At 44.9% G+C, this 13,899-nt stretch overlaps 1 protein-coding gene across 2 annotated transcripts in view; it reads left to right on the top strand.

The window, feature by feature from the left end:
• The window catches only part of OSBPL5 (oxysterol binding protein like 5), an 85,548-nt gene that overhangs the window by 64,830 nt on the left and 6,819 nt on the right, over positions 1 to 13,899 (top strand). For both annotated transcript variants that reach the window (XM_044269644.1, XM_044269645.1), the window contains 6 exons: positions 18 to 116; positions 1,025 to 1,122; positions 8,324 to 8,413; positions 9,494 to 9,630; positions 10,218 to 10,403; positions 12,140 to 12,257. In XM_044269644.1, the coding sequence (XP_044125579.1) occupies positions 18 to 116; positions 1,025 to 1,122; positions 8,324 to 8,413; positions 9,494 to 9,630; positions 10,218 to 10,403; positions 12,140 to 12,257 (728 nt within the window). The remainder of the gene's footprint in view (positions 1 to 17; positions 117 to 1,024; positions 1,123 to 8,323; positions 8,414 to 9,493; positions 9,631 to 10,217; positions 10,404 to 12,139; positions 12,258 to 13,899) is intronic.

The following is a 13,899-nucleotide window of genomic DNA, read 5'->3' as shown; positions in this document are numbered from 1 at the left end:
TCACCATTGTTTTATAGGAAATTCGCTGTCTGCCATACTAGATGGAAAAGCAAGGCTTACGTTCATGACCCGCAATGAAGATTACATAATCACCATGCCATACGCACACTGCAAAGGTATCTGAAAAAGAGCATTTTAGGTGGTTGATTGCGGGCTAAGAAAGCAACCTATAAGCCGCTTTGCCATAAGTCGTCATTATGAGAATTTATCTCTGCATTTATTTTATATATTAATGCAATATCCATGAGATCCACTGTGATTACACTTAAAGTGAATCTGTCACCAGGAAATTCACCGTTACATCAGACACAATGGCTTGTAGGGATAGCTCAGGTGAATGTAGTTATATCTTAACTTAGTGATCCATTGTTCATTCTGGAGAAAAAGGACTTTTAATCCATATGCAAATCAGGAGTTAAGTGCACTGAGGGCGGGCCCAAGCCACTCTGTGCACCTTTCTCCTCCGCTATTGCATAAGCTTCTTCATTGACAGGGTCAGGTTTCTGCATAGTCAATCAAGAAGGAGAGGAAAGGGTTGGCAGAAGAAGCAGGAGCAGCAAGGCAGCATAGAGTGGCATGGGCCCGCCTTCGGCATCATCAATGGGCATGGCTTAGCGAATAAGCTGCATGGTATAGGATGTAACTTTTGCATCAAAACTCGCCAAAGTTCCCGTGCAAAATCTGATGGGAAGTACTGTAAGACAGCTACAAGTTGTCTTACATTTTTAGAGAGGCAGTCTATAGATGCATCAGACTTATCATACAACCTGATCCGCTGTGCCAGCTTTTCTCATAGTAAATCTAGGCCTGTATGTAACCTGTAGAAGCTAAGCTGTAAATGGTGAGTCTGAGGCCAAGCTTGCTGATTGTTTTACATAGCTGCCGAACTGTTATTACAGCTCTGGAGTATAACACAGGGGTTAACATATTTAGTTCATCTGGACAGAAAATTGGTGAATGATATTTGTGTATTTTGTTATGACTAATTTTAAATTGAAATAAATCAAAACCTATGTAATAACAGGACTTCTGTACGGCACTATGACTATGGAGCTTGGAGGGAAAGTTACGATTGAATGTGAGAAAACCAGATACACAACAGAGCTGGAGTTCAAACTAAAGGTAAGAAACGTAGTTATCTTAAAGGTGGTTATCCCATGAAAATCTATATATAGTACATGACAGTCTCTTTCCAGCAAAGCGCGTGCACCTCACATGGATCCAGAGATCTTACCATTTATTGCTCTGATAGATTTATATCAAGTTGACAGCTCTAGGGGAGTGCACTTTCTGCTGCAACTCAGGGGCATGTCCTTTTTGCTGGAGCACTTTCCCTATCACAGCTCAGGAGGCAGCTAAAGGATTAAACTGAGCATGTGCGGCCATCAAAGTGAGCAGGACAAAGAAAAAAGAAAAAGAACAAACAGCAGGTGGCTCTATACAGATACATTTTATTGAATAACTCCTAAATAATTTTTAATTACATGCAGTCACAAAAGTATTCAGAGCCAACGGTTGATTTGAAAACTCTACAAATATTTTTCATAGGACATAATTTTCCTATTGGAAAAAAAAAACACTGGGTAATGTGCGTCTTCTCTAGACAATGATGGGGGTTATAGTTTTTTTACTTTACTGTATTCTATCGCTACACAGGGATGGGATGCAGGATTCCCAGGCAGAGAGAAGTCACCAAGTTGCGCATGAGCAGCGGCATGGACTAGTCCTTGTCTCGGACTCCTGCAAGAATAATGTGCATAAAATATTTCAAGACACTGATCTCCCCTATAATGATACTTTTCCTTGGAAACCTATTAGTCCCTGTAATGTGACTGTAAGCAGCAGCATGGATTCATATTCTGTGGCCGTGTATCTGGGAATATATTAGTCTCGGAATTAATGTGTCTCAAAGCAGAAACCTGTTTTACGGGAACAATTTTGTGAAGGAGATCATAAAGTGGAGAGACTAACAGAACAGATGCATAAATAGGACGTATCTGTACAATATGGAAATGGATGGAGCAGTGAGCAAACTGCAGATTACATTTTGCCTGCAACAATTGTATTTCTACACCGTGACTGCAAACAGCCAACAAATTGGGGGAGATTTATCAAAACTGATGCAAAGGAAAACTAGTTTAGTTGCCCCTAGCAACCAGATTCCACTTTTAATTTTTCAGAGCTCCTTTGTAAAATGAAAGACTCTGATTGGTTGCTTTGGGCAACTAAGCCAGTTTTCCACTTCACCACCATGACGGCCCAGAGAGAGATTGACCCCTGACCTCTGTAGGGGCAGGAACAGAGATAGGTTTAAAAGGACCCCTCCCACCACCATTCACCAGTGTGTTCCTGCCCCTATAGTGGCCAGGACAGAGTAAAAGTCCTCTCTGGCTTTCAGGGAGGTGAAGTGGACCTCGTTTATTATTTTCAAGTACCTGGGTGACCGCATCGGTGGTGCTCTTTGCCTCCCTTGCGGCTCCTTTTCACCCAGAGATGCGTCCCCTGCTCTCCGGCGGACTCGTTCTCAAGCTGACAGGGGACGCCGGGGTCACGCTCCCTGTTGAGGGAAGCCTGCCCTGAGATGCCGCGGGTCGCCTACCTCTCTGAGGTAGCCGACCGGAAAGACGCTCTGGGCTGTCGCGCGCGTCTGACGTCACTTCCGGGCCGCAGGCCGAAACCCGGAAGTGGATGGGTTTTCATAAAAAGACGCTAACAGCACTTTCCCGCTGCGCTATCTGCATCGCTCTCCTACCAGAGATGTCGGACCAGGAGAAAGAGCCACAGCAGAAGGAGCAGACCGCTCCAGAGCGCCCTGGCGTGAGTAGCCCACCTGGGCACGGCGGCTTAATAGTTGGCTACAGGGGGGGGGGGGGTTGCGCCTTAGGGGTAACCACTGTCCCCTCCCCCTGGTGGTGTCTGCTGGTATACTGCATTTAATATTGCTCCTATACCAGATTGACATTAATTAAATGACTGCCTCTCTCTCTCACTTAGGCCAAACTTACTTTAAAAAAAGTTAAGAAGACCGCCAGATGCATCCAGTGCTCCATCAGGCTTCCTGAGGATTACACAAAAAAACTGTGCAAGGATTGCATCACTAAGATAGTGAGAGATGAACAGCCCTCAATCATGCAGGAGTTTAGATCCATGATCCAGGAGGAGGTTAAATCTTCTTTGGCCTCCCTCCGTGAGGATACCAGGGAGATCCGCCCACCTAAAAGACCCAGGGGGGCAGACATCCCCTCTGACTCCGAAGATTTAGAGGAGGATGCTTCATCCTCTAAAAAAGAGAACGACGATCACCTATCTGAGGGTGAGATCATTGAAGACTCCAGAAAATTTTTCTTCACTCCCAGTGAGATGAGTGACCTTCTAAAGGCTGTCAGGGATACCATGGGGGTAGAAGACATTCAGCAACCCCATACGGTTCAGGAGGAAATGTTTGGGGGATTGAGGGTCAAACGCTCCAGGGTATTCCCCATAAACGAAAATATTAAGGAGATGGTGATGGATGAATGGGCCCATCCAGAAAAGAAGCTGGGTATATCCAAGGAATTCAGAAACCGCCTTGCATTTGACCCTTCAGACTCAAAAATTTTTGACGAAGTCCCTAGAATCGATGTACAGGTGGCCAAGGTCAACAAGAGAACCTCACTTCCATTTGAGGATTCCTGTCAGCTAAAGGACACGATGGAAAGAAAGGCCGACAGCTTATTAAAAAGGTCCTGGGAGGCAGCTATGTTTAGTGTTAAGACAAACATAGCCGCTACTTCAGTCGCTAGGTCTATGTACCTATGGCTGAATGAATTAGAGGATCATCTAAGCAGCAAAACGCCTAGGGAACAGATATTAGATTCCATTCCCTTGCTAAAATTGCTACAGGTTTCCTTGCGGACGCCTCTGCAGAGACAATTAGATTTTCAGCCAAGGATGCAGCCTTGTCCAATGCGGCCCGGAGGGCACTTTGGATGAAATCTTGGTCAGGAGACATCCCTTCCAAGATGAAATTGTGTTCCATAGCCTTCTCGGGCGAATACGTGTTCGGCCCTGTACTGGACACGATCCTTGAGAAGGCTACTGATAAAAAGAGGGGGTTCCCTGAGGATAGGATCCCTAAAAAGAAACCCTCCTTTCGTGGTCAAAATACCCAAAGCAGTTCCTTTCGTGGTAAAGGTAAAACCGGACGTTGGAGTTACCCCAAAGGGGGGAGAGGTAGAGGGTTCCTGCTTAATCCCCAAAACAAGGGCGGTGAGAAACAGTGACGCCAGGATAGGGGGAAGACTATCCCTACATTTTGCTCAGTGGCAACAGACTTCTCCGAGCCTCTGGGTGCAAAATCTGGTCAGGTTTGGATACAAAATAGAACTATCTTCCCCCCCCTCCGAACGTATTTCTGATTTCTCACCACCCTTCTCCCTTTCAGTACAGCCAGATCTGGAGGGAGGTCCAGAATCTTCTGGACCTAGGAGTAGTAATTCCAGTTCCCGAACTTCAACGGGGGCGGGGGTTCTACTCCAGCCTTTTCTTGGTAAAAAAGCCGGGGGGCGCCTTCCGCATGATCATAAATCTAAAGAGGCTAAACAAATTTGTGATCTACAAAAGGTTCAAGATGGAATCTTTAAATTCTACCATCCCCTTAATCCAAAAGGATGCGTCCCTCTGTACAATCGACCTGAAGGACGCATACTATCATGTTCCCATTCACTCCCAGTCTCAGAGGTTCCTGCGCTTTGCAGTAAAGGATCACGAGGGGTCTGTTCACCACTTCCAGTTCGTGGCTCTCCCCTTCGGGCTGGCCTCAGCCCCAAGGATTTTCACGAAGCTGGTGGAAGAGATGGTCGCCTCCCTGAGACCTCAGGGGGTGACGGTTGTCCCTTATCTAGACGACTTTCTACTTATTTCAAACACGGTGGTTCAGTCTATAGCAGATCGAGAAATCTTCTGCTCCCTTCTGACATATTTAGGTTGGGTGATAAACCTAAAGAAGTCCTCCCTAGTTCCGAATACCAGGGTAAAATTCCTAGGGGTTTTGCTGGATTCGGAAAAACAAACAACCTTCCTTCCGGCAGAAAGAATCCAGAACCTACAGTCATCAATCAGAGCCTTCCTGAGACGTCGCTCCTTCTCGTTCAGAGAAACGATGAGCCTTTTAGGTCAGATGACAGCCTGCATTGTAGCAGTCCCATGGTGCCAGGCCCATTACAGAGCCCTTCAGTCCTGGCTTTTAAGGAAATGGGACAAAAATCTGACCTCGTTGGACAAAAAGATCCTGATCCCGGGCCACGTAAAATCTTCAGTCCGGTGGTGGCTTCACACAAAAAATTTAAAAAAGGGCATGGTCTGGTTCAGGACCCCAGCAGTACATATTCAGACCGATGCCAGCCTAAAAGGATGGGGCGCAAAAATGTACTCCGATCTGTACCAGGGAGACTGGCCTCCAAAGATTGCAGCCCAGTCCTCCAACTACAGGGAGCTCAGGGCAGTTTGGGAGACAATACGAACAGCCGCTCCAAAACTACAAAACCAACATATAAAGGTCTATTCAGACAATATAACGACCGTGTCCTACCTCAAGCATCAGGGGGGCACACGATCTCAGAAGCTGGAAGGTCTATCCAGGAAAATCTTCCTCTGGGGAGAAAAAAACGTAAAATCAATATCGGCAGTTCATTTAAAAGGAAGCCTAAACTGTGCGGCAGACTTCCTCAGCAGGACTACCATAGACCAGGGAGAATGGGCCTTAAACGTCGAGATCTTCAATTTGATTGTCCAGAGATGGGGCCTTCCAGTAATAGACCTATTCGCCACAAGGACAAACGCAAAGGTATCAACCTTTTGCTCCCTAAACCCAAGGGGACTGGGACTGGGTCCTTGCATATGCCTTCCCTCCATTCCCATTAATCCCAAGGGTTCTCCAGAAGATCATCAGGGACAGAGCCAGAGTAATCCTGGTCACCCCATACTGGCCCAAGAGGAGCTGGTTCTCGATCCTAACCAAACTCTCCCCACAGGAAGCATTTATTCTCCCAGGGAGAAAGGATATTCTGATCCAGGGGCCGGTTCTCCATCCCCATCCGGAAATCTTCAGCCTCTCGGCCTGGATCCTGAGTCCAACCTCCTAAGGCAGAGAGGTCTCTCTGAGGGTGTTATATCTACCTTAAAGGCCAGCAGAAAGAAGGTGACTAACTCCATTTATTTCAAGATCTGGAAAAGATTCTGCACCTGGTCAGGCGACGAAGCCCCAGATCAAACCAGACCAAATATACAGAGGATTCTGGATTTCCTTCAGAAGGGACTAGAGTTAGGGTTAAGTCCTTCTACCCTGAGAGTCCAGGTCTCAGCACTTAGCGCCTACTTTGATTCCGAATTGGCCAGCCATAGATGGATCCAAAGATTCCTAAGGTCTGCAGCCAGACTAAGACCGTCCCTCAGATCAAGGATGCCTACCTGGGACTTAAACATTGTCCTTAGAGGACTCAGGTCCACCGTATAAACCCATGGACGCAAGTTCCCTGAAGAATCTTTCTCATAAGGTGGCTTTTCTTATAGCCATAACATCAGCAAAAAGACTGAGTGAGATCCAAGCATTGTCAATAAGACAACCATATCTCATGGTACAGGAGGACCGTATCACCTTGAGGCTAGACCCTACGTTTTTGCCAAAGGTAGTAACAGACTTCCATAGGAGCCAGGAGATCATTCTGCCCTCCTTCTGTGTAGATCCTAAAAATTCTGGAGAGGAACGTTTCCATACGCTAGACGTCAGACAAGCAGTACTAAAATACCTAGAGGTCACTAAGGACCTGAGGAAGGTGGACAACTTATTAGTGCTCTTCTGTGGTAAAAATAAAGGGAAGACAGCTTCCAGATCTACCATTGCCCGTTGGGTAAGACAGACTATTACAGACTGCTACAAGATCGAAGGCATCAGTTGTCCAGAAGTCATTCGGGCTCACTCCACAAGAGCTGTATCTGCCTCTTTCGCTGAAAGGGCAGGAGCTTCCCTAAATCAAATATGCCAGGCTGCAACCTGGTCTAATGTTAACACCTTCATTAAACATTATAGGCTCGACTTATCCAGGTCTTCCGACCTCGCATTTGGTCGCAAGGTCCTTCAGGCCGTTGCCCCACCCTAAGTCATATATAATCTGTTACGTCTCTCTGGGCCGTCATGGTGGTGAAGTGGAAAGCCGGAATTAGACTTACCGGTAATTCATTTTCCACGAATCCACCATGACGGCATGATATCCCGCCCTAAAAAAAACAAAAAAAAAACCTTTGGTATGAGGTAATACCAAAAAAAAAAACAAAAAAAAAAAAACACAACACTTTGAGTTGTCTCACTTGTAAACTGGTGATTGTAGCACTATAATCTGGAACTCACTGGTGAATGGTGGTGGGAGGGGTCCTTTTAAACCTATCTCTGTTCCTGCCCCTACAGAGGTCAGGGGTCAATCTCTCTCTGGGCCGTCATGGTGGATTCGTGGAAAATGAATTACCGGTAAGTCTAATTCCGGCTTTCCTTTGCACCAGTTTTGATAAATCTCCCCTATAGTCTCTTACATATACTGTATATATGCGATTCCTCTTCATGTTGCCCAAAGTGACTCAATGGTACAACCCCAATTCCCCAAAAGTTGGGGCTAGTCTCACACTAGCGGCAGGGGAGTCCGGCAGGCTGTTCCGGCGGCTAAACAGCTTGTCGGATCCGTCATGCCGCTAGTTCACGTGTGTCCCCGGACTGCCGCTCCGTCCTCATTGACTATAATGGGGGCGGGGGCAGAGTTCCGGTGGCAACACGGCAAGAGGCAGCCGGACTAAGTACTGCATGCAGATCTGCAATTTACGGGCTGCAAAACACATACGGTTGTCTGAATGAGCCCTTAATCATATGACCAGGGCAGTTTTATCCACTCCTGTTGCATGAGATCTTGAAAACTGTGAAGAATATTGGAAAATTGTGTCAATTTTATCATACAGTGAGTGAGAGTATGACATTTATTTGGTGAAACTGAAATACCCCTTTAAATGTTGCTCTGTGCGAGTGGTGTGTTGGTGGTCTATATCTAGTAGATAAATACATCTAGGTCAGACCCTTAGATATGGAGGACTTTCTTTATAAGTCATCCCACTTTTCACCTCCCATTGTGTTGACAAAAGTGGTACAGGTGCGTCTTTTATATGGCGCCGTCCATTCCTCATTCTATACAAGTAAATAATCAGTCTCCACATCCAGTACTTGACAGGTAATAATAACCCTATATGTGCCAATCATACTCTCCTACACTTTGTATGTTTTTTCAGTTGCACATTTATCTTTCAGCCGTTCTTCGGGGGCAGTGATACATTAAACCAGATTAGCGGGAAGATAAAGACTGGCAGCGAAGTTCTAGCAAACCTGGACGGACACTGGGTGAGAATCTTATGTAAAGTAGAAACAGTTCAAGGAAATTGGAGTGGGTTGTGGATTCTTAAGGTGCTAGTTTAAGGAAAAATTAGAAATGAATTGTTTATTCAGAGTTATGGTGCCATGCAGCAGCTGAAAGCTGGATGGTCCGGTTAATATCATTCCTTCCCTATGGTTTGGCTGCCTCTCCACAACATAACTTTACCTAACAATTGATGGTCAAGTGACCTGATACTCCTGCCATCCTTCTCTCATACAGCGGTAGGGTGGCGGCTTCTAACAGATGCCAGTCCTGACCAAGGATGTGGTGATGGTGGCTGGAACCAGCATACATAAAGGGGGTTTCTCTTTTATGTGTTATGTCTGGAGGGGAAGGTTAGTGAGGTAGGTTTTTAGGTTGTATTTGAGTAGGCAAGACTGTAATTGTGTTTGGCAGGTTGGGAGAGTATACTTCCCTACTTTGATGACATATCTCTTAAATTGCTGGCAAAGTTCCCATGAGCAGGGCCCAGAAGTGTTCTCCTACAAATAACGTCAACCAGACTTCTCCAGTACATAGCACCAGCCAGTGCCAGTCCGAGTTCTCGCTATAACCAGAGCTCCCTCCCGTGCTGGATGGTGTTTCCGTACGAACAGTACCAGCCATAGTTCTCTCTTAAGCAGCCCGGCCACAAGTTAATTTTCTTTTAAACAGAGCCACCTTCATAGTGCCAGTCAGTATTCACTCATGAACAGTGCCACCCTGAGTACTAGAGAGAATCTCACCTCAAACAGAGTCAGCTACTTTTCACCCATTTAACAGTACCGCCCAGTGTTCCACCGTAACCAGTGCCGGCCAGCATGCCCCATGTTTAAATACAACCAGGAAACAGACTGTAAAACCTGCGCACTTTGGAGGTTACTTTAAGCTGCAGGGATCATTAGGACTTGATACGACACATTTCTGAATCCCAGCCTCATTTTAAAAAAAAGTTTAAAAGAAAGGGGAAAAAAGTGTTAAACTGAGGGATAACATCCAGTGATATAGATGCAGCACTGCCGCGGAAAGGTGAGCAAGAAGACAACATATCTGTCATCTTACTACAGGATCGGGAGGTTTATCTCAACGATCTTCACACCGGCCACAGGGACATATTCTGGAATCCGACTGCTAATATCCGAAGACAAAGACTCAAACGTCACATTGTGTTGTTCGAAGAGCAGACGGAAATGGAGTCAGAGAGGTGATGACCACCTACCGGCCCTTTTCAAGTAACCTGCAAATATGCATGTATACTATAAAAGTATGACAAGTGATGTGTATGTCATGTTTATGGAAGACGGGCGCCAATCTGATCTTCGTCCTACAACAGAGTTGAAAAAGGATGCATCAAAGGGGTGAGGGGGACGTTTGTGTCAATTATATTTTCCGCTTGTGTAATTTTTTTGGGAATACTACTGGTGTGTATCTACAATAAGTGTGTCCTCTATGTTGTGATTTACTCCATATAAATTATAGAGTATAATTTGAATAAATTTTGGCGCCATTGGCCACAGAATCTCTAAAACCTTCACACTCGTTTCTATAACTGGTCACTGATCTTTTTCCACACGTTCCATGACTGGAGGAAAGCAGTGACTATTGTATTACTCACGCTAGACTCGAGGCCTCTTCTATATCTGTTTTAGAAATTAAATGTATATGATCACAGATATCACCGTTACCATGGTGATAACAGGCCAGAAAGGAGACATAATTAACTGAGCTGTACAGGACTAATACACAGCTTTTTCTATACACATTAAAACTTCAGATCGGTCTCTGTTACAGGCTCTGGCAACACGTGACCAGCGCAATCAATGACGGAAACCAGCAGCAGGCCACCGATGAAAAGTATATTATAGAAGAGGCTCAACGAAAGTCAGCAAAGGAGAGGAAGGAGAATGATGAAGAGTGGCACCCCCAGCTCTTTGTGTATGACGACATCCTGGAAGAATGGCGCTATAAGTATGAAGAGTAAGTAACCTCTTAAAGTAGAATTCCCAAAAATCTGTATGAACAGCTCTTTAGTGCAAGACACTTTCTGTGCCTATGTCCATCATAGTATATCTATCATTCATAATGGTCATAGGCCGCTTTGTAGATCCAAAAATCCAACCATATCAATATCCACATCCTAATTGTTCACACTCAAGTCAGTTAAAATGTGGACATGTGGAGGTTGATTGCACCTAAACCAACATTCACATAGTGGTTCTGTGCACTAAAAGATTAAAAAGAAAATGTCAAAATATGACATGGATGAGAAAATCTCTATAAGGGTACTTTCACTCTAGCGTTTTTATTTTCCGGCATAGAGGGGCTCTATACCAGAAAAGGATCAGTTTTATCCCCATGCATTCTGAATGGAGAGCAATCCGATCAGGATGCATCAGGATGTCTTCAGTTCAGTCTTTTTGACTGTTCAGGACAGAGATAATACCGCAGCATGCTACGGTTTTATCTCCGGCCAAAAATCTGGAAAACTTGCCGAAATGCCGGCATTTTTTCCCCATAGGAATGTATTAGTGCCAGATCCGGCATTCAAAATACCGCAATGCTGGATCCATCTTTCTGGTCTGCGCAAAATGTGAAAAAAATATATATGCTGGGTCCACTTTTCCGGATGACACTGGAAAGACAGATCCGGCATTTCAATGCATTTATAAGACGGATCAGGATCCTGATCAGTCTTACAAATGCCATCAGTTGCCGGAATCCTCTGCCGCAAGTGTGAAAGTAGCCTAAAGGTCCATTTACACATGTGGGATTTGCTATGGATTTCATTGCGGATTCTGCACCGAAATCTGAGTAATCTATGAGAATGATCTGCCAGGCATGTGAATGGAGTTTCTGCAACTCTGTTCACACTTAGTGGAAAAAAATCCAGGAGTTTTTTTTATATTTATTTCCATGAATTTCTTAAATAAATAAAAAAGCTGAGGATTCGCCCCACTGAATGGTATGCATACACAACGGCACTTCCAAGAGCTCGCATCCATTGAAGTGAATGAGAGTGGCCTGCTGTACCATACGCCACCTGTGGACAGGTCTGGAAGAAAGCAGCCATGTTTTTCTGATTATGGACAACCCCTTCAAAATGTCTGCAAGGAAAAGAAAAAAAGGTGTATACATTTGTATGAATTCAGAAGCACAAAGAGAGGCAGCACAGACCATAGATTACTATGGAAGTCCTATTATGGATCCGTACAACAGAGATCCATAATATAGGAATTTGTATTAAGACTCGACTTCTCTGTATAAGCTTCTGTCTGTATGAAAGCAGTACAGTGAAGGAATTGTCAGGAGGACGCAGGATCTGCCTCAGTCACAGATTACTCTGCGCATCAATAAGGGGAGTTACAGATTTATAGCATTCTACATAGACCCAGGTCCTGTTTAGTGGAAGGGCAGGCAGTCCAGGTAATATGGAGGCTGAAATACATCCACATTACCGCTGTCTCATGGACGCCTTAAATTACTTAAACTAAGAAATTTTCTCTAAATTACCACAGAAAGGCTGGATGCTTGCGGCACCAATCCAGAGATGAGAAGAAAAGTCCTTGGCTTGTCAGACAATATAAAATCATGAAATAATTGCATTACCATAATTAGAAATAAATTGGCATCTATAATCTCTGTTCTGTTCCACCCCCCTCAGGGGAGAATTGCGCAGCATCTCCCTAATGCCTCAAATGTCATGTATTCTGCAGTAGCCGTCCCTGGCATCCTCTGACTGACATTGCGCAATATGAAAAGGATGGGATTCTGCAAACCGTGAAGAGGAACCTGACCAGTATGCTGGCCCCACGGACAGACCCCCAACACAAGGTACAAGCACCTACAACACTGGCAAAATAAATCCTCTTCATCTAATAGTAAACCTAAAGCAGAATTTCTATATAATCAGCCTGTGTAAACGTGCTGCACATCTGCTTTGATGCAAACACCTAAACCACTGCTGTTTACACAGCACAACCTGCTGCCCAGAAACAATGAATCTGTAGGTAAAGGCGATTGCTGCATATAAATGCAGCTCTTTTCTCCACTGACGAGCAGCCAGTTATTGGGAAGTAACGGCCCCTTCCCGATAATTGCCTGCTGAGTCAGCGCATGTAAATGCACCTTAATGTTTGCCTGCTATGTAGATTGGCTGTACAGTTGAGTCACCTCTATGGTTCTCTGTTGTCAACCATGTTAGAATGAGGAGAAGAATTAACGGCCATTCAAAAAAAAAAGTCCCTGTCTCCACGATCACCATTTTCTCCTGTGCCGAGACATAACACGTGAGACATTTGGGGGCAGATTTATCATGACTCTGACAGCTCACTCCACTTTCACATATGGCTAAAGTCAGTTTTAGCCAAGTCAGATTTATGATCGGCCCTTTAAGACTGTAATAAATGTGGTTTGACGGTAGCAGTTTATCCGTCAGTAAGCAGCTTTACAAAAGTCGCACATCTTTACGAAAAAGTCGCACGTTCTATTAAAAAGTCTCATAGGGCTCGTTCACAAGACCGTGCCGTTTTTTGCTGTCTGCAAATTGCGGATTCGCAAAAAACGTCCGCCGCCCACGTGCCTTCCACAATTTGCGGAACGGAATAGGAGGCCCATTATAGAAATGCCTATTCTTGTCCTCAAAAGGACAAGAGTCATAATTTTAGCGGGGCCACGGAACGAAGCAACGGATGCAGACAGCACACAGAGTGCTGTCCGCATCTTTTGCGGACCCATTGAAATTAATGGTTCCGTAGGCCTGTATATGGAATGCAAAATACGTTCATGTGAACAAGCCCTTATAGGGGTGCATTCACACGCTGCAGATTTTGTTGCAGAATTTTCTGTGACTGAAACTCATTTCCTTTCACCTGAATGTGGCTTGCAGAAATCCATGTGCTTGCCGTCCCATTCAAATGAATGGAATTTATTTCAGTCGTGGAAAGTTCTGCAATAAAATCCACAGCGTTTGGAAGGCGCTTTAACACGGCCTGTTATAACCTGCGGACTTTACTGCCTCTTTGATGAGAATATGCAGAACAGAAGAGTAACAGTCTTTGCTGCTCCTTCTGGTTTGGATACCTTCCTCTGGGCTTGTAGAAACCGCTATCAAACACAGTGCCAGTTATGATTTACACATGCAGGAGTCCCAGGCAGAGAAGAGTTACCTCTGACGGCCCTCCTAGGTTTTATCCAGTTAGATGTTATTTAAAGAGGTTCTCTGGTCCCATAATTAAATTTTTCATTGGCCCAGAGTATATTTTGGTATATATACCTGTTTTTCACGTCCACACTTTCCTCCTCTTGGCTTCAGTGCACGAAGGCAGGATGTTTACATGGTTTATTTCCTGTTTTCATCAGCTTCATGGTGGATGCCATCTGTGTTTGGTCCATGGTTTTAAATTAATTTTGAGCCTAGCAGTGGAATATGGGTGACACAAAGAAGGGTGTTATCACAGATGTGTGAAAGAGGCCT

The sequence above is a fragment of the Bufo gargarizans genome, chromosome 10 (genome assembly GCF_014858855.1).
Source record: "Bufo gargarizans isolate SCDJY-AF-19 chromosome 10, ASM1485885v1, whole genome shotgun sequence".
In the NCBI taxonomy this organism is placed as follows: domain Eukaryota; kingdom Metazoa; phylum Chordata; class Amphibia; order Anura; family Bufonidae; genus Bufo; species Bufo gargarizans.
This window is presented reverse-complemented; position numbering and strand designations above follow the sequence as displayed.